Source organism: Protomyctophum parallelum (assembly GCF_964188405.1).
Source record: "Protomyctophum parallelum genome assembly, chromosome: 14".
NCBI classification, from domain to species: Eukaryota; Metazoa; Chordata; class Actinopteri; order Myctophiformes; family Myctophidae; genus Protomyctophum; species Protomyctophum parallelum.
The window spans coordinates 36684329-36704469 of NC_139709.1; the positions used below are offsets into that span (position 1 = coordinate 36684329).

The following is a 20141-nucleotide window of genomic DNA, read 5'->3' on the forward strand; positions in this document are numbered from 1 at the left end:
ACCAAAATCAGTTGAGCTGTTCCTGAGAGCAATTTCCATTAAAGCACCAATATGATATGAAAGCCTGATTGTTCAAAATTGGTTATTTGTGGGGATAGAAAACACATATGGGAGCACCAAAAACACAAAATAAATTTAAAAAGTTGAATTTTATGTTATAGGTCCTTTAAAGGAGAATTCCATGCTAGAAGGCTTTCTTACTTTTCTTTGTAGTTATGTCCCCACCAAATAGGTCCAGGTGTTATTTTCTGCAAAAGCGCATTATTGGCTATTTCCCCTACCATGTTGTGCTAATTTGCTTATTTCCATTGCTCAAAAAAATCATAATGTAAATAGTATCCCAAGCGGCACACTTTACTACTTATTTAGATGGAAATAAGCAAATTAGCACAATAATCCAACCCCCATTGTGGGCTTATATATGGGGAAAATGGGAAATAGCCAATACTTATACTCAAAGCTTATATGGTCTCTCTCTCAACCTGCTCCACAGGTACACGGGCCAGGGTGACGACCCCAGATCCCCAAGATCAGCTTCTTCTCAGCCCTGACATGCTGTGAATGCTGGACCCTATAGAGCCCTGACATGCTGTGAATGCTGGACCCTATAGAGCCCTGACATGCTGTGAATGCTGGACCCTATAGAGCCCTGACATGCTGTGAATGCTGGACCCTATAGAGCCCTGACATGCTGTTAATGCTGTGAATGCTGGACCCTATAGAGCCCTGAAATGCTGTGAATGCTGGACCCTATAGAGCCCTGACATGCTGTGAATGCTGGACCCTATAGAGCCCTGACATGCTGTGAATGCTGGACCCTATAGAGCCCTGACATGCTGTGAATGCTGGACCCTATAGAGCCCTGACATGCTGTTAATGCTGTGAATGCTGGACCCTATAGAGCCCTGAAATGCTGTGAATGCTGGACCCTATAGAGCCCTGACATGCTGTTAATGCTGGACCCTATAGAGCCCTGACATGCTGTGAATTCTGGACCCTATAGAGCCCTGACATGCTGTGAATGCTGTGAATGCTGGACCCTATAGAGCCCTGAAATGCTGTGAATGCTGGACCCTATAGAGCCCTGACATGCTGTTAATGCTGGACCCTATAGAGCCCTGACATGCTGTGAATGCTGGACCCTATAGAGCCCTGACATGCTGTGAATGCTGGACCCTATAGAGGCCTGAAATGCTGTGAATGCTGGACCCTATAGAGCCCTGAAATGCTGTGAATGCTGGACCCTATAGAGCCCTGACATGCTGTTAATGCTGGACCCTATAGAGCCCTGAAATGCTGTGATTGCTGGACCCTATAGAGCCCTGACATGCTGTGAATGCTGGACCCTATAGAGCCCTGAAATGCTGTGAATGCTGGACCCTATAGAGCCTATGCTCTAAATCCCTGACCACGACACTACAGCAGAATGCTTGTACAGTACGAAACATCCAGACCAAGAGTGAGAAGATCAGGCAGCCAGGATAATGAGGCTGGTTGGGGGCCATTGATACTGGGAGGAGAGTACTGCATGGCCAGCTAGCCAGCCAGATGTACACTTATATGGAGGATGGAGATGACTGGAGTCTGGAGAAGCTGCTGGAGGTCTCATCATGAACTGGAGAGAGAGCCACAGTTTTCCCCTGGCATCACTACAACTAACTTATGAAGTCAAGTGGAAGAGTCGACGGCTCCAGGTATGAACTTAGTTTTTTGCTTCTTGGCTGCTGCTTGTGTTTTTAATGCGTGTGTGATTCAAGCTGGTGTGCTAGTGCTGTCATTGTGGGACCCGTTGACCGGGTGGTGCAGTACTATTGCTGTCATTTTGGGACCCGTTGACCGGGTGGCAATGACACTGTTTCTGGCTCTGGAGTTGAATGCTAGTCATCATGTGAATCTAGAGTGTGTCTGTTGTGTTGTATCTGCCGTATGTGAGTTCAGTTGTTGTAACAGGGAACAGTATAAATGTGTATGTGGCTCTTGATCACTTCAATAATCCCATGAGTGAATTTTCTATTTCTATTTGGTTGGATATAGAGCTTTTGGGCTTTGACATAACAGCCATCAATTCCAATGGTTCATTTTCAATAGAAGACTGATTGACATTAGTTTATGTACGTTGTTTCGTGGTAGCTGAGGTTTGTTGTGAGTCGTTGTGACAGGGTGGCTGTATTGGCATGGTGGCAAAGAATGTCCCTATGTAGGTCTTTTCTATCTTTCTTTCTTTCTTTCTTTGTTTAGGGCACTACATGGCAACGTAAGACATCATGTAAATAGTTGTATTTGCTACTCTTGTTTCTCTGCCTGTCCTGAGCCCATGCAGGCAGAGGCCTTTTTGGGGCAGTTCTGGTGGTGGGGTGGAACGCGTGTGTCGAATTTGAAGTCGGGGGGGTGAACAGTTGTCAAGGTGCGTGGATTACAGACGCACACACTGTTGGGATAAAGTAGACCTTTTAAGCAGTTACCATTACTCATAAGAGTGTGCACCCTAGCTGTGCTCAAGCAAGGTCACAGAGTGACAGAAAGATTCCTATATAGTGTCTGAAAAAGTAGAGAGACATCAGAATTCTCCAGGACAGACAACCCCTCTGGCTTGCGCTTCAAGGGGCGCCCCGATCAACGGACTGATATGATCAAATCTGATTCGTGATGTAACAGGTCGTATTTGCTTTCATATATGTCTTGCTGCTGTAAAAGCAGACCGTACTGTATATATATATATATTTTTTCTTTTTTGAAAGATGACTTGTCTCGTCTAGGAAAGAACATTTGTCAACCACGTCCCAGTCCTGAACCGGCCCCGCCCCCTCCTAGAGAGACTTCCACCAAAGTGTCCTTCAGGTTTAAGGGAATGAAGAAATGTCCCCCTCACTCAGGGGCCCCTAAATCAGCGCTGACAAAATGACGGCCATTAACCCCTGCATTCCTATTTGCTGCCCAATTGGTTTAAGGCATGGGTTTTCAACAGGTGGTCCGTGGACCACTGGTGGTCCGTGAAGGTGTTGCATGTGGTCCCTGACCATGCATTTAGTAATGTGTGAAGATTCGTATTTGAATTTATTGTAGTGACCACAAGTTGAGAAACAATGCAGTAAATGATCTGGTGACAAATTATGTCGATGTCATCAGTTACTGGGAAGTCTACTCTGAACTTCCACAGAAAAGTGAGTTAGAATCTCAAGGGAAACCATACCGGATTGCCTGGTTGAGTCACCATTATAAAGAAATGTGCCCATAAAAAATGGGTACAAAATGTACAACACCTGGGAGGTTTTCAGGAGAGGATGTTTTAATGTAGTTAGTGTTAAACCCATGCAACTTGAGAGGAAAGAAAAACCTGCAGCGCCTTACCTGGTGTTGACAGTTGTGCTTTCATTAGCGCATTTAGCAGCGTCAATCTCCTCCTTCCCCATAAATCCCAAAATGGTGTAATAATATAAGTCCTAAGAGGACATTGAGCGAGTTCCAGGGGGTACAACTACATGATAGTTTGTGGCGTCATGTGGACGCTCTCAGTTTTTTAAATTAACATTGATTATCAATTGCAGTCCCACAGCTAGAAATGGCATTAAAATAGGGTCCGTCCGAGCTGTATAAATCTTCTCTTATGGGGGTCCTTCTCTTCTCTTCAAATGGGGGGGTCCGCGGGCTAATACGTGTCCATTTGGGGGTCCTTGACATGAAAAGGATAAAGTAAATCCATTCATCTACTGATAGCCAATACACGACTTATCAAAAGTGGTGCGTGACACCAAAAGCGGTGACCTATTGAATCCTGTTCCTGTATTATTAGAATCATTACAGAGTGCAAAGCACATTGGGTCACTGATGGCGGTGTAACAACTCCCAAACTTCCGAAAACACAGAACGGGCCAAACCATTTTGGGATTTAAACAGGGGTGGATCAAATATATGCTTCAAAATATATCGCGTTTATGAACGCAGGATTTCAAAAGTATTACTCCTAAGATAACTTTGGGGATACAGGGGGGGACCAATGTGACGCTGGCAGGGGATTCGTCCCCTGCGTCCCTGCGGTTATTGCGCCCCTGGGGGCACATCTTTCATGGGCACATCTTTTCATTGGCTAGAGGGCACATCTTTTCATTGGCTAGAGGCACATCTTTTGCACCACGTGACAACTTTACAACTATTAAATTAGATTATTGTCACCACCAGGCCGAAGGCATGGGGGGAGAGTATGTTTTGCACTCCGTCCGTCCGTGTGTCCGTCCGTGTGTGTGTCCGTGAGCAGCTAATCTCGGCCACCGTTAACCTGGTCGATGCCAAATTTTGCACACACACTCCCTGGATGCCAACGATGAACCTCTGCCCCAAACTTTCCAGAACGGCCTGTTATAGCACCACCAGGAGGCCGCTTTGTGCAAAACAAGTTTTTGCACAGTACACCTACAGATTTTGTCCAAACATCACGCAAATTGGTACACAGTCTCTCTAGAGCCATTCAACGAAACCGGTCTTTCAGATTTCTCAGAATCCATCCTGATTGGTTAAGATTGGCTTCCAAAGTTCACAGGAGTGCTCAGTTTCAAACAAAATGCTGCAAATCATGAACACATTGCGTGATTTCCGTGAAATTGTGCACCCACATTCCCACTAGGCCAAGGACGAAATGCCACATGAACAATTTCAACTCAGGTGGCGCTATAACTGGCCGAAAAGTGGAGGAGGCCGACATATGTAAAACACATTTTCTATTATTACTCCTTCAGATTTTATCCAAATTTCACGCAAATCGGTACACATGATCTCCATAGTCATGTGATCAAGACAGGTTTGTTTGATTTCTCATATTCCATCCTGATTGGCCACGATTGGCTCCTACAGTTTTCAGGAGTAACCCGCTTTGTACAAATCGCCACAACTCCTCAACGCAGCGTCCGATTGCGATGAAACTGTGCACGCATATTCCCACTAGGCTGAGGAAGAAATCCTGGTGGAGACCTGTGCCCAGAAGGGCACTTTTTCTAGTTAGATTATATTATCCACTTTCCACCAATGGTATTGGGCCAGCAGGTGTCGCCAGAGAGTCGTGTAGGTTGCCATAGTCATAGTGGGTTGGAGATAATGCTGATCCATTAGGGTGGAGCTTACAGTCAGGGTTTGAGTGCGTTAATACTTTAGAATGCACGTTTAGTATTTACCAAACCCGGCACACGGGCACACACACATCGAGCGCACACACACACATACATACACACTCATACTGTACACACTCACACATACACACACACACACACACACACAACAGTAACACACACAAACTGACCAAAGCAATGCGCACACGACCAAAGTTTTTAGGATTACAAGGACTCGCTTTTCTCTCTGTGGATGGATTGAAGATTTATTGTATTTTTCTAAATCAAAGGAGAAATGGAACTGTAACCCATATGAGACAAAGACAGAACTGTCTGTCTGTGTCCCTCACATCCATACAGAGGACAATTAAGGGACGTCAGGGGACCCCTCAAAAAATGGACTTTTAAAACCTGTTGAATGTCTCCCAAACCGCATGAAGACTGGAGCGCCTATTGTACAGTTTGGAATTATTTATAATCCTCGGGGATTAACCAGGGCAAAATGGATAATTTCTTCACGGAGGTAAGGATTTTATATATTTATTAAATGCCTGTTCATTAACAGGAATCATCACATGTGTTATTGTGATAGCATGCGATGGTTAAAGTTAAATATTTATTCAGAGGTTGTTTCAATCGACAAAGCGACGAGTTCTGCTTGGATCATTGTGGAAGCATGTTGATTATTTTATACAATGTAACAATCCACACACAGTAACACACTGTTGCTTTGTGTATCCATGTGTACTCCAGGCAGTGCACAATGTAACCGAATAATTGTGCATTAACACAATTAAGTATAACTGTGTGGCCTGCCGCCTGCATATGCATACCCTGGTAGGCTATGTATATTAAATGCCAATTGTAGCAGTGTTGTGTTTGTGTTGGATCAAGAAGACAACTATAGACCTGTATTTAATCGATTTAGATATTTGCATATCACACTCGATCAAATCGATCTATGACTCAATATTGACCCAAGGGTATGTCTGTGTTGTGTGCTGTGTCCACACATTGTTGCATTGCTTTCAGCTGGGTTGTGTACGGGCTAATAATTAAGACATGCATACGCTTAAGTAGGTCTATACAAAACCAGAAGTTTGGCATAGGCTACCGGTAGGCTATAGGGTATAGGCCTATATGCACAATTTGCACATAACAATAAAGACAATTATAGGTGTGTGTGTGTGTGTGTGTGTGTGTAACTTGCGTTGCGTTGCGGTGCACTGTTGTGTTGTTGCATGTTGTGTTCAATCAATTTGTCCACCCGGTGCTTCATCAGAGGGGGGTTGTGTGTGCGCGTGCGTGTGTTGGAAGTGGTCCCAGGGGGACGCTGGTATTTCCGCACGTCTTTTCCTCCGAGAAACAAAAGAAGGGCTCCTGTGAATCTATTAATAGAAACCTACCTCATGATATACGATTTAACCTATAGTGTGTGTGTGTGTGTGTGTGTGTGTGTGTGTGTCCAGATTTGGGCCACTTGTTGAGCAACAGATCCACATTAATGGATATGAGCTTAGCTGTTACTGCACTTATAAGTTATAGCTTTACAGGCCAGAGTTGTTTCAAACATTTTCATGTCAAGGACCTTCACATTAATATATGTGTAGTGTGGTGGACCCCCATAACCATTTGAAAAATGATTTGTTCTCTGACATGTTTGCAAGGGTCCATTTTGAACCCCTTCAAGGAACCCTGAGGGTCCCTGGCCCAGCAGATTCAACCGTTCTCTCTGCATTGAATGCGGAGCATGGCCCCCACTTTGAGAACCACTGAGCACAACCTATGGTCTGGTCTGAAATGCATGGCCATTCGTATACATTGCGTTTACTTCTAGCCGAGGGACATAATATTGAAATTAAACTGTTCCTCATTTTGCTGGGGTGCCCCCCTGGAACCCCTGCAAGGGCCCCCTGGTGGTCCCCGGACCCCACTTTGAGAAGCTTCGGTGCAGGCTGCTCTCATTGGCTTATCGACACAGTGTGGCCTTATCACTGCATTGCTACTCAGAACTAGAATCATTGACTTAGTATTTTGAAAGCACACACCATTCATTCATTCCACTAGCACCCATTTGTAAGCAAACATCTTAACCGCTTGAACCCTAGATTCCCAAATTCTGAGGTGAAGAAGTTTGGTGTACTATAGCGCACTGTTTCCCAAACAATGGGCCAGGACCCTTTTGTGGGTCGCAGACACTTTTGTATGAGTCCCGTTGTTTTTTGTTTCCTACATTTTGTCATTTTATTATTTCAAAACATTTTCACAAAATACATTCCCAAAAAAAGCAAAAATGTTCATGTATTAAAAACTAAAGTATTTTCAGTAACTCCATGAATAAATCAAAGAGAAATCGTAAGAAATTCCATAAATTAGAAAACAAATGTTTTTAAGTAGTGAAAATAGCCGATCTACAAGCTCAGTAATTAACATGAATCATCACATGTTTTTGTGATGGCATGCGATGGTTAAGTTAAGTATTTATTCAGACGTTGTTTGAATCGTCAAAGCGACGAGTTCTCTTCATTGATCATATATCTGCTATTGTCACTAGTTTGGGTCCAGGGCAAACGTCTCATTTCTCTTTTGTGTCATGAGCTAAAACGTTTGGGAACCACTGCTGTAGAGGGGGAAAAGTAGTGGGCAACGGCCACTACTTTGTTGGCAACGGCCAACAAAGATGGAGGAGTTATTAGCTACTAGTTGCTCCTTGGTCCGCTCTTTTTTTGTCCCTCTAGTCTACACCAAATCTCTTCGCAGGAAATAGCCGCTCTACAAGCTCACGTGTAATGTTGTGTTTTGCATTGTTGTGAGCTTGTAGATTGGCAATTTCTTTCGCACAAACCTCCTGTGAATACAACATGACAACATCAGCGATGAGATCTTGGATTTCCCTTTTTTTCTCCTTGGGTTGAGTAGACATCATCGTCCCTCTGCTCAATGGAAAAATCATTAGATTTTTTTTAAAGAGCTAAACCTCGCCCACTTGATGATAGGGCTATCGTGTGTGTGTGTGTGTGTGTGTGTGTGTGTGTGTGTGTGTGTGTGTGTGTGTGTGTGTGTGTGTGTGTGTGTGTGTGTGTGTGTGTGTGTGTGTGTGTGTGTGTGTGTGTGTGTGTGTGTGTGTGTGTGTGTGTGTGTGTGTGTGTGTGTGTGTGTGTGTGTGTGTGTGTGTGTGTGTGTGTGATTACTTGTCACCGGGGGTTAGAACGCAGGTGTGACTCGACTTGTCAACAACTCAACACCAGTCTCAGGTGTCACCAGTGATGATGTAATCTGAAAGGGGGCGTGGCCCCAGGTAAAAAGTCTTATAACCATAACTTGATTTCGCAATTTCTAACCGTCAGGAGGCGAAGACAAGCCGTTTCAAAAGTTTAATATTATCCTCTTATGAATCATAGTTTGGGGATTTTTTTCCCTGCGTATTATTTGGCTAAGAGATAAGGTGTGTCTGTTTGCACGGCCTGCAGTGTGACCCGTAGGGACTGACGCAGGTCTGTGCTTGTACATGAACCTGTCAAAACCACATGAACAGGAGTTATGTTATGACTTATTATGTTTCATAACAGGACTTACAGTTACAGGCCCTTCTTATCCTTTCATACGAGCAGCTCCCACATCACAGTGATGTTAGATCTGTCCATATCTAACAACCTAAAATATTTAATTCCAAAAATAAGATGTTGATCATTTCAAAGGTGACTGAAAAAGGGCTGTCTATTTTCAATATGCTATTTCTGGTTTTTAAAGCATTGGTCATACATAACAATGCATCCAGTTAAGTCTTAAAAGACATCATTTAGGCCCAGGCCGTAGCGTAACGGTCTGGGCACCGGACTGGTAATCCAGTCGCAGTGTGCCGCGGGTTCGACTCCCGGACCCGACACGGCCTTTACTGCATGTCATTCCCCCATCTCTCTCCCGTTTCCTGTCAGCCTACTGTCTGTCCCTTCAAAAATCAATAAAAGGCGTAAGCCGCAAAAAAATATCTTAAAAAAAAAAAAAGAAAAAAAAAAAAGACATCATTTAAAGGATTCATTGACTAGCATTATTGGGTGTATGAGACTGTGGCACTTATTTTGTGTTCCTTTTTCAAGTGACAACATGATCATCTTTGTAAAAAACTCTAGTAAAGTTTGTAATTTGTAAAGATTTCACAAGTTGTTTCAAAAGGCTTCCAAATGAGTCAGTCTTTCGCATGGCAATGTGTTGTGAATGTGTAGATCGGGTGATCGGCTATTTCTAAAATAAGAATCACTTACTGAATAGACATAAGGCTTAATTTGTTACTGGATGTTCTGTAATACTAACCAAAGTCTGCAGGAAGTAATGGGAGTTTTCAAATGATTGTAGTGGAATAAAAAGCATGCCATCTGTCTCAGAAATGGAGTGGAGTACAATTATAAAATATCAAAGTAATAATAACTACAGTACTTGAGTACTAACTGTACTTAATTACTTTCCACATTATGCTAATAACGCTAATCCATGCTGCCATGTTCTTGCTGAACACTGCAAGTTGAATGGGTTCAGTTCAGACAGTCAATGCTTCTTGGGAGATTTGAGGGTTTTTCTCTTCTGTTTTGGTTTTTTCTCAATCTCGTATCCTGAAAGCCTTTATGAATTAAACACAGAACCCAGAAACGCAGTTCTGTAAGGGAAGCATTATCCAATCCACATTCCTCTCTCTCTCTGTCTGTCTGTCTGTCTGTCTGTCTGTCTGTCTGTCTGTCTGTCTGTCTGTCTGTCTGTCTCTGTCTCTGTCTCTGTCTCTGTCTCTGTCTCTGTCTCTGTCTCTGTCTCTGTCTCTGTCTCTGTCTCTGGTTGTGTTTCCATGTCAAATGGTCTTTTCCTTGAAGACTGGCTCCTTTGTTTCAGCTCAGATTAGCTGGCTGATAGACCGGCAGGCAGGACGATATTTGAGACTATTGTACTGCCTGCTTTCTGGCACTGCTGAGAAAGTCTCTCTCTCTGGCTTTCTTTTTCCCTTACTCTTTCCCTCTCTTTCTTTTCCCTCCTACCTCTCTCCCTTTCCCTCTCCCTCTCTCCCTCTCTCTCTCTCTCTCTCTCTCTCTCTCTCTCTCTCTCTCTCTTTTTCTGTCTTGCCTGGGAGCGGTTTTACATTCAGTGCTGAAACAGCCAGACGTGCCGTCGTCACGCATGAGACCGGTTTCACTCAAACGCAACACACAACTGTTGTGCATTTTGTATTACCACACCTGAGCTGTTGCCTATGTGTTCATTGCACCAGTATAGCTCTGCTGTCGGGAAGAAACCACCTCCAACTCCAAAAATGTTCAGGAAATGAAAAATATTTTTTTTTCAGGAAATGAAGAAAACCTTATATTTTTATAACAATACAATACTGCCTCATCAAAGTTGGTATTGTGACTTTATTTTTTTTGTGACTTTAAAATGTAAAATAATTTTATACTGTAAATCTTAAAAACGAATAATAAGAAGTAGTCAAAATAGCCGATCGATCCCGAGCAAATCTCTCTTTTGGGTTTCGACGTGAAATGTTTGGGAACCACTGAGCTAAATGACAGCATGTATTCAGGTTGCATGGACTACAAGTGGTGTCTCAGATGTACAGTAACTCCCATATGGACAGAACATGAATGAATGTGTCCAGTGTCCTCCCTGAGGGGAGATAATTGAATGGAATGACATGAATGGCAGCAGTAATGACAACATGTAGGTCACTGTGCCGTCTGTATAGTCTACTGACTCTGTATAGTGTATACGTTCAGTTTTCACTCACTCCAGCCCACTTCTGTCGCTAGCACCTAGCTGCCTCGTTGTTCATTGGCTAACAGGGCTGAGGGAGCGTCTAGGCCGACCCTGTTGAGCTTCGTTTGGATTTTGAGGATGGGATCTAGACATTCTCAGATCATTTAAGGAGACACGGTGATGGTCCGAAGACGATCACAGTACCCTGGGAACCCTGGAGTACAAACACGCCTTCAGAGCAGAGGTCTAGAGGTCTTTTAGACGTCCATGTTGAAAAGTAGCCACCAATGCTGTAATGCTGCTACATTCCAGCTGTAGGTGTTAGATAGATACTCTACTCCCGAGCCTTGCTGAGCCATGTGGTCCATAGGACAGGTTTCTGTAACGTGAGGCGGCTTATGTACAACTGAACTAAATCTCCCAGCCGTGATGTACAAGTACACCTCCTGGACATGATAGTATGTCGCAGGGACTTACCCCCAATCCCACCCTTGATGATGAATGCCAAGCAGGTATAAGGCATCGGATCCCATTTTTATAGTCTTTGGTATGACCCGGCCGGGGATTCAAACCCTGACCCCTCATTTTCGCCACAGGACAGTGCCTTGGATCATTGGGATGGAGCAGGAGATTTGATACTTAGAGTTGGCCCTCCTCTGTCTCAATAAGAAGGTTCTTGTACTGTTTATATCACAGATGATTATGTCTATTATTGTCTAATAAATAATGTCGCAATGTGACGCCTTGTAAAACATTGCTGAATAAATGTTTTGGGGTTAATTGGCCAGCCTTAGCAGGGTTGTCTGGCCATGTGACGTAAGGCTTGTGTGCTGTCTGCTCTCCCTTTTAATAATAATAAAAACAAGCTAGCTTGGCATATTTGCCAGGATTCCAGATGCCAGTTTGTTCTGCTGTTTTAAGAGAGATGGCAGAGAAGCAGAGACGGGCTCTGATCCAACGCTACTAGAGTAAAAGTACTTTCCATTAGTATTTAAGAGCGAATGGGAGTGAGACAGTGGAGCACATTGCTTACTTACTTACTTTTTCAGGATTCAAATTCAACAGCATCAAAAGAAGCAGATCCACAAGCTTGAAACGCATCGCGAAGTTTCCAGCTTGTTGATCTGCTACTTTTGATGCTTTTGCGTGACGCTGTAGTATGATCAACATGCATTAATTTACACACACACACACAAAAAAATCAAATATGAAGATAAGGGCGTACTGCATGACAGCGACGGTTTAAGAGTGATGGCAGGCAGCAACAGGCCCTGATCCAACGTAACGGATGGAGTACAATTACTTGGTTACTTTCCTGTTTTAAGAGCGATCCATGGGCCGTGGTCCAACACACAGGCTGCTTTCTGGACTCTCTGTTATTTCACCACGGGTGTAAAAACTCTTTACGCAGCCAGCTTTCACAGGAAGCTGGATTGGCTCGTCTGTCTGTATTATTTCTTATCTCTTTTTCACCCCTCAAGACAGTAAAAAAGAGAGCCGTGAAACATGATCCACATAGGTATACCAGTCTAATGGACTGCATTTATACAGCACATTTATCCTATGTGCTTAACAATGTATTTCACATTCATCCATTCACGCACACACACACACACACACACACACACACACACACACACACACACACACACACACACACACACACACACACACACACACACACACACACACACACACACACACACACACACACACACACACACATACACACACACACACACACACACGCACGCTGCCATGCACACACGGCAGAGCAAACCATGCAAGGCAGTGGCACCAACCTGCTCATCAGGAGGTGTGTCTTGTGCAAGGACACTTCGAGCCGGGGGATCGAACCGGCGGGAACCACTACTACTCTATACGCAAAGACAAGTTAGATTTTTTTCACACACTCAGCCAGAGATCCTTTCAAAGATTCTGGTGAAGACTTGACTGGACATAGCCTACTGCATCCACATCAAGACCACGCTTCGCTAAATAACTGTCACAAGTGTATACATTTTCTTACATAAAAGTCAGTCATTTCAGAGTAATCTTTGACATGTAGTGGAGTAAAAGTCATCGTCTCTGTCGGGTGGAAACCTCATATGTCCAAAACTGTTGCCTTTCATGATGATTCAAAGATAGTGAAAGTAGCACATCTACAAGCTCGAAACGCATCGCTTCGCGCCACATTTAGAGCATGTAGATCTGCTACTTTTGTGTTAAGCTGCAGTATGATTGATCAAGTAGTAACTTAGTTACTGTCCTCCACAGGTTCAGTGCAGTCTGGCTGAACACTTCTGGTACTCAACACCAGTGATTGTCAAACCTTTTCATGTCAAGGACCCCTAAATTAATGTGTATTTGGTCGCAGACCCCCATCTGAAAAAAAATTGTTCAAAGAATGATCAAGACCTTTAATTCGTACAGTCTATGGTCAAGACTTAGACCATGGACCACCATAACTCTAAGAGTGTACTTATGGGTCCATTTGGTTCCATTTGTACACTATTGGAGTTAAAGCCACATAAGGGTCCATTTAGTTCCTATCCATCATTTATCTGATCGGACCCACTTTGAGAACCAATGCTCAACACCATGATGCTGCAAACATCTCTCCCGCATCTTTTTAAATTCCATCCGGCTGTTGAGCAGCAGAGCAGGGGGTGTCGGGTTTCAAACCCCCAACCCCACCCAACACCGGGGATAGATGGGTGCACTCTGACACAGCAGCAACCTAATGTTGACATCAGCATGAAAACGCTGCATGCTGTATAAAGGCAACGGGGAGGGGCTGTGTGTACGACGTGTGATGTGGTCAGGTCGTTAGTGCCCGTCATTAGAGTGCTAGGTTTTATACCATAACCCCTAACGAGAAATGCAGACATAGCACTACAGCAGAGAGAGAGAGAGACATAGCACTGAGAGAGAGAGAGAGACATAGCACTACAGCAGAGAGAGAGAGAGAGACATAACACTACAGCAGAGAGAGAGAGAGAGAGGCTCATTTGTCGTACAGAGAAGTATATAGGGCATGTTTAAGTTCGCTTTTTTTGTCCCACAAATGCAGCACTGACTGTTGTCTTGTCACACAAGCACCTGATCTGAAACCCAAAATTGGAGGAAGTTTGCACTTGCAGTGGTTAATAAATTGATTCTGTGATTTACAAAAAAAACAAAGGAGGGTTTTATGGATTACCCAACTCCATGGAAATTAACCAGCAGTGGAAGAAGTACTCTTAGATTGGCAATAGCACAATGTGAATTACTAGCTTACAAGCAGCGACGGTTCCAGAAAATTGTGACTGGGGGGACTACAAGTAAAAGTGTTGCCATCAAAATACTGTACCAAAAGTTATGCAGTCAAAATCGTTTGCAAATTGTTATCACATCGCATCTTCTATTTAATATACAATGAATAGGTGGTTAATGTATTTTTGGTACATACATACATTCTGTGATTTTCTCACTTGATGTGATGACCTGACTCCATGATACTGTATGATAAGTCAAATTAGATAAGTCAAATTAGTCTTTGAAAAACACAAACTTGACTGGACTTGACCTGTGTAGCAACAATCACACTAATACCATTAACAGGCGTTGACATGTACTGATTGCCTGATGGAGGGCTCATGTCTGTCAGTGGCACACACACATGCACGCCACACATACACGCATGCAGACACAGTCCAATACAATGCAATGAATGAATACAGTAAATGCAGAGACACATTTCTATTCAATCTCTTAAGTCCTGTATGCATATTGGCGTGTGTGTGTGTGTGTGTGTGTGTGTGTGTGTGTGCGTACGTACAGCGTAAGTGTGTGTTAGGGCTGCACGATTAATCATAAAAAGTCCCGATCTCGTTTGATACATCTATGTAATCTAATTTCTATATGATCATTACTTTGACAACGCAGTGCATTGACATGTTGACTTATTTGCTTCTGAACACTCCCAGCTGCAATGTCATTCACACTTAAAGGGGCACTTCACCCATCTTCATTGGCTTGTTATAGGATGACACTGTTTCTGTCTAGTCACTGTGTGTCTCAGACAGTTCAGAAACCTGTAACATCGTAGGCAGCGTTGGGCTTTTTTTATTTGTATTGAAGAACAATGGCTTCTATTTAAGCATGCCAACTTTGCAGGAAGAGAAGTGAGGAGAAGTGAGGACCATGAAGATAATGTTGTAAATCAATCAGTTGCTCCTTTAAATGATTTAAAGCAAAACACCCTACTTATTTAATGTTTACGTCGTACAACTCCACTAATGTTATGTAATTCCTTTTCCTCATTGGCAGGGCACTGTCGCCGCTAACTATAGAAACCCGACACGGCACGTGACAGAGAGAGTATGACAGAATGTTTTTCAAGCTAAAGAAATGAGTGACAATGAGACTACAATTCCCCTATGGCGAGGGAGCGAGTGTTTACATTGATAAAAGAAGCAGCTCTCTGTGTGGATGTACAACTAGGTAATACTAACGTGCCTCCTCCTGGGGCTACCAATGCATCCCAAACAACGTGACGTCTGTCGGGTGGAAGACAGAGACCGAGATCGACGCGCCGCTTTGTGCCACGTTTCGAGTTTTCATATCTGCTGCTTTCAGGTGAAGTAGGCTGTAGTGATGTAGGGCGTTAATTTACAGGGAAAAAGCTCAAAAAGTTAAAATACGGTTACTGCCTAACAACAGCGATAGCTCTGATGGTTCTTTTCTTTTTCTTTTTTTTCCTCCGGTCTGATTAGAGCAGGTCTGTTTACATACCAAAGGGATTTTGCTTTAGTCTTCTCATAAGACATCTTAGTCATCAAATCCTCCTGCAGTTCAACGGTTGTCCTCGCAGTCCCGTCCCCTTCACGCCTCTGCCCCGAGGTCCCCCCTCTACATTGTAGGTTAATCCCTGCATACCAGCGGGATTGATGGCGGTCTGTGGGGCGTTGTGATAGGGGCCCCCACTCAGGCCATTGTGCGGAGGACAGATTAGGACAAGATGACGGCTTTTACAGAGTGTGTGAACAGAGAGCGTGGGGGCTCGTCTGGATTCAATCATCGATCCCTGACCTTTTCCTCAGTCCATAAGGGCCAATCTAAATGCTTTTACTGAAGTAGGCTATTAAAATACTAAGGGGACTGAAGTCCAGAGCTAAGCACGCTCTGCTGACGGTGGTTTAAGAAGGTTTAAGGTTTTTCGTTGATATAATTTAACGCAGCAGCAGTCTGAAATATGGACCGATGCGTTTGGGCTACTCAGGCCCTCATCAGCGTAACTTAGGGGTGGGTGATATGGAAAAATATAATGTCACACAACCAATTCCCTTTCTCTCTCTCTCTCTCTCTCTCTCTCTCATTTCCTTTTCTTATTTTCTTTCTTCTTCTCTCTCTCCTTCACCCCCTCCACTCAACTTCCTGTCTGATCAATCCCGACATTCCTCAGAGCTCTGAAACAAACACACGCAATCACACACACACACACACACACACACACACACACACACACACACACACACACACACACACACACACACACACACACACACACACACACACACACACGCACCACTCCTCAATCTGGGTGTGTTGAATTGATGTTAATCACTTAATTTGTTGACCAATCTGCAATTGGTTCCACTCCTTTTTTTTCTCCTACCAAGTCTCTTCACCGAAAACATCAGATCCACAAGCTTAACAATGCGTAACATCATCTGATTTTTCCCCTGATATGTTCACCTAAAGATGCCCAGGATAGGGGGGCCTCCAGGGGGGGGTCCATGTGGTTGAATGCACTTACATATACAGGGAGGTCTGTGCTGTTCACTGCTGTCATAGATGAAAGGGCGAGGTCGCTTCTCGCCCTGAGGCGTCTTACTGGCTAGAATTATGAGGGAGTGATTGAATGAATGAGAGTATAAATGAGTGTTCAGGTTAGGCCTGTCACAATTATTACATAATGGCATAAATAATTGCAATTATTCGAGATAAGTAAAATTATCTGGATAACCTTCCGTTTCCCACACTATTTTTACTCTCCAGTACACACCGAGACGTCAATGTCTCTCTCTGTGTTGCATGTCCTTCCCCCTCGAACCCTGAACTTCCTCTCTCTGTTTCTGTCGTATCTATTCTAAATGCAGCACAAACGGACTGAAAAAAGAAATATAACTTTTGCCCTCCGTCCATGGCCACATACTGTAACGCCGGTTGAGCAGGACAGGATGCACGCTGGGATATGAGAGGTGGTTTCACGGTTGGCTGGACACACGTCGCTATTTCAAAAACGTTTTAAAGTTTTGAAAGTCTCTCCTGACACTAATCCATGCGTCCTCCTGCTGTGACAGGCCTCCGCGTTTCCTAAACGCTTCAATTAAAATGTCCGGCCTTGAGGTTAGTGTGCGTTTGATTTATGCTCGGTGACAAGGTGCTGCGGAGCCACTGCAGGTCAACTCACGACACCCGTCTTAACCAGAGGTGGAAAGTAACTAGCTTACTTTTAATCAAGGACTGTACTAAAAAGGTAGGGTATTAAAGGCCCACTTCACCCCTTTTGCAACCAGAGCTTATTTTAATGATGTTTAGGACACAATAAACACTTTCCTGGGGTTTTTATGTGTGTAATATGTTTTTCTTATAGATATTTTAGTCATGACGTGATGTTCATGACCAAAAACCTGTCATGAAAATGTGGTCTCACTTCCTTCCTGGACGACAAAGTCACACCTGCATGCAGCCTCCCAGAGTCTCCACAAAGAGGGGAAGTGCACTAAAGCATTATGGGCATTGTAGGAATTCAGCGATCCAGTCAAACCCTACGGTCAAACACACATGCAGTACGCCATTATTGTTCTGGCCATAGGGTGCAAATTTCGAATTGTGCTACTGTTATCTACTACAAATACTATTAACTTTGAGTGACTGCAGTTTCTTCCAGTGGTGAAATGTCCCTTTAAGTGATTTTGTTAAATTGATATTATTTCACTTTCAAAACAACTTTTGGTCATGTTATCAACTTATCATCTGCTCAGGCTTATGTGTACACAGTTTTTAGGTTGCTCAATTCAGTATGTATGTAGATTGTATGACCAGTATGTAGACCCTCCTGTTGAAGACCACTGCTGTAGAGTGTTGGTACACTGACAGGGGACTCCCTGTCTCTCAGATCAGTATGTAGACCCTCCTGTTGAAGACCACTGCTGTAGAGTGTTGGTACACTGACAGGGGACTCCCTGTCTCTCAGATCAGTATGTATACCCTCCTGTTGAAGACCACTGCTGTAGAGTGTTTGTACACTGACAGGGGACTCCCTGTCTCTCAGATCAGTATGTAGACCCTCCTGTTGAAGACCACTGCTGTAGAGTGTTGGTACACTGACAGGGGTCTCCCTGTCTCTCAGATCAGTATGTAGACCCTCCTGTTGAAGACCACTGCTGTAGAGTGTTGGTACACTGACAGGGGTCTCCCTGTCTCTCCTGCTATTTAGTTCTGCCCAGTAAGCAGTTCTGTTGTTGTTTATGAGACACAGGTGTCCACAGGCATTGTGTGCATCTCTCTCTCTCTCTCTCTCTCTCTCTCTCTCTCGCTCTCTCGCTCTCTCTCTCTCTCACACACACACACACATGTTGTACATAGATTATCCGTCTCTCACTCTCTAACTCGTACTAATGTGATGTCTAGTGTGATGTCACAGCCATAACAAAGTGCATTTTAACAATGCCAATTTTATTTTAGTATGGTTATATAATGGTTATATTCATGTATAAAATATATCTGAAAGAAATAAACACAATTCTAAATCTTCTAAAGAGTTATGCAAACAACAGTGCAAAGTATATGCAAACATAAAGTATGGGTCTATTATCAATAATAAGAAGTAAGTAAGAACTTGGTACCGTGTCCTACAATCAGTGGTTCTCAAAATGGGGTACAGGGATCCTCATTCCAAATCGACCCTTGGTCTCTAACTCTGAGGGTGTACACATGGACCACTTGGGTCCACTTAGTTCCATTTGAGTGTTTTCCTTTTGTCAATTTTGTCCACAACATCTCAAATTGTTGTACAATTTTGCTACAATTTTGTGAAAACTTTAGTTAGTTTTTAGTAGATTTAGATTATTGTATTGTATTGATTATTCAAAACATACAGTACAGTAACAACGTAAGCCATTCCCATTTGGGCAATTCGAAAATGTGAATTTCCTCCACCCCCCATCTTAACTCTGAGGACCCCCTAGACTCTATAGTGTATAGTACAGTGTAGAGTGTTAGTTCAGTGACAGCTCTTTTGTTCTGCCCAGTAAGCAGTTCTGTTGTCGTTTATGAGACACAGGTGTCCACAGGCATTGTCACACACGCACACGCACCACACATGCACACACGCACCACACACGCACACACGCACATACACACACTCACACTCACGCGCACACACACACACACACACACACACACACACACACACACACACACACACACACACACACACACACCTGGTCTTGTAGAAAGTGAATTGTTCTGCAGAGTCACTGACTTTAAGCACCTGGCGGACGGAAGCATGTTCTCCTCAAAGAGCACACGTCTTCAGAAGCTCTCAGACGCAGTGAGACGAGATGACAGCAGCTACTGCTTTCAAGTTTACTGAGACAGATGGCTCTTTACAACTACGTTAACTACAAGTGAACCGTGCCGAGAAACGTATTAGCACAGGTTCTAGATTTTGTTTCCATACGTTACGGCTAATAATGTTTAGTATAAATGATTGATTTTTTACCAAGTAATGAGTAATATCCTAGTATGATCAAGTAGGGCATTTAGTTACAAAAGCAAAAAACACAAAAAGTTAGAATGTGGAGATAAGCAACAATATAACACGTGCGCACGCACGCACACACATACGTGCATGCATGCACGTATCTTGTGTACACACGTATACTCACACAGCTGCACAAACACAAGGTGTTAATATTGCACTAGGAGTGCAGATAACTTCAGTGTATGTTACTGTGTGCAGTGATTGAACACAGTTCGCAAAATGTCTGTCAGAATATACTCATTATTAGAGACGTGATTTAAAAAGGAGCCAATTGATTTAATTATTTTTCCTCTGCCCAGAGCCAAAAATGCAATCAAGTCACTTCATCAGAGTTAATGTCCAGTTGTAAAGTGCAGTCTGTTGCATAAATATTGTGGTGTACTTGAAGACATTTACATGAAACCTGATTTAGGCCGGTGAGGGTCCATTTGTTTTGGTAAATGTTCAAACTAACCAGAAGGAAACGCATCACACTCATGTACAGACAAAGGAAGCCA

At 43.5% G+C, this 20141-nt stretch overlaps 1 protein-coding gene across 1 annotated transcript in view; it reads left to right on the forward strand.

The window, feature by feature from the left end:
* The first annotated feature begins 5203 nt into the window (after positions 1-5203).
* myo10 (myosin X) overlaps positions 5204-20141 on the forward strand; it is a 145126-nt gene continuing 130188 nt past the window's right edge. Inside the window, exon 1 of the mRNA XM_083782271.1 lies at positions 5204-5619. Coding sequence (XP_083638397.1) covers positions 5599-5619 — 21 coding nt within the window. The 5' untranslated portion in view covers positions 5204-5598. The remainder of the gene's footprint in view (positions 5620-20141) is intronic.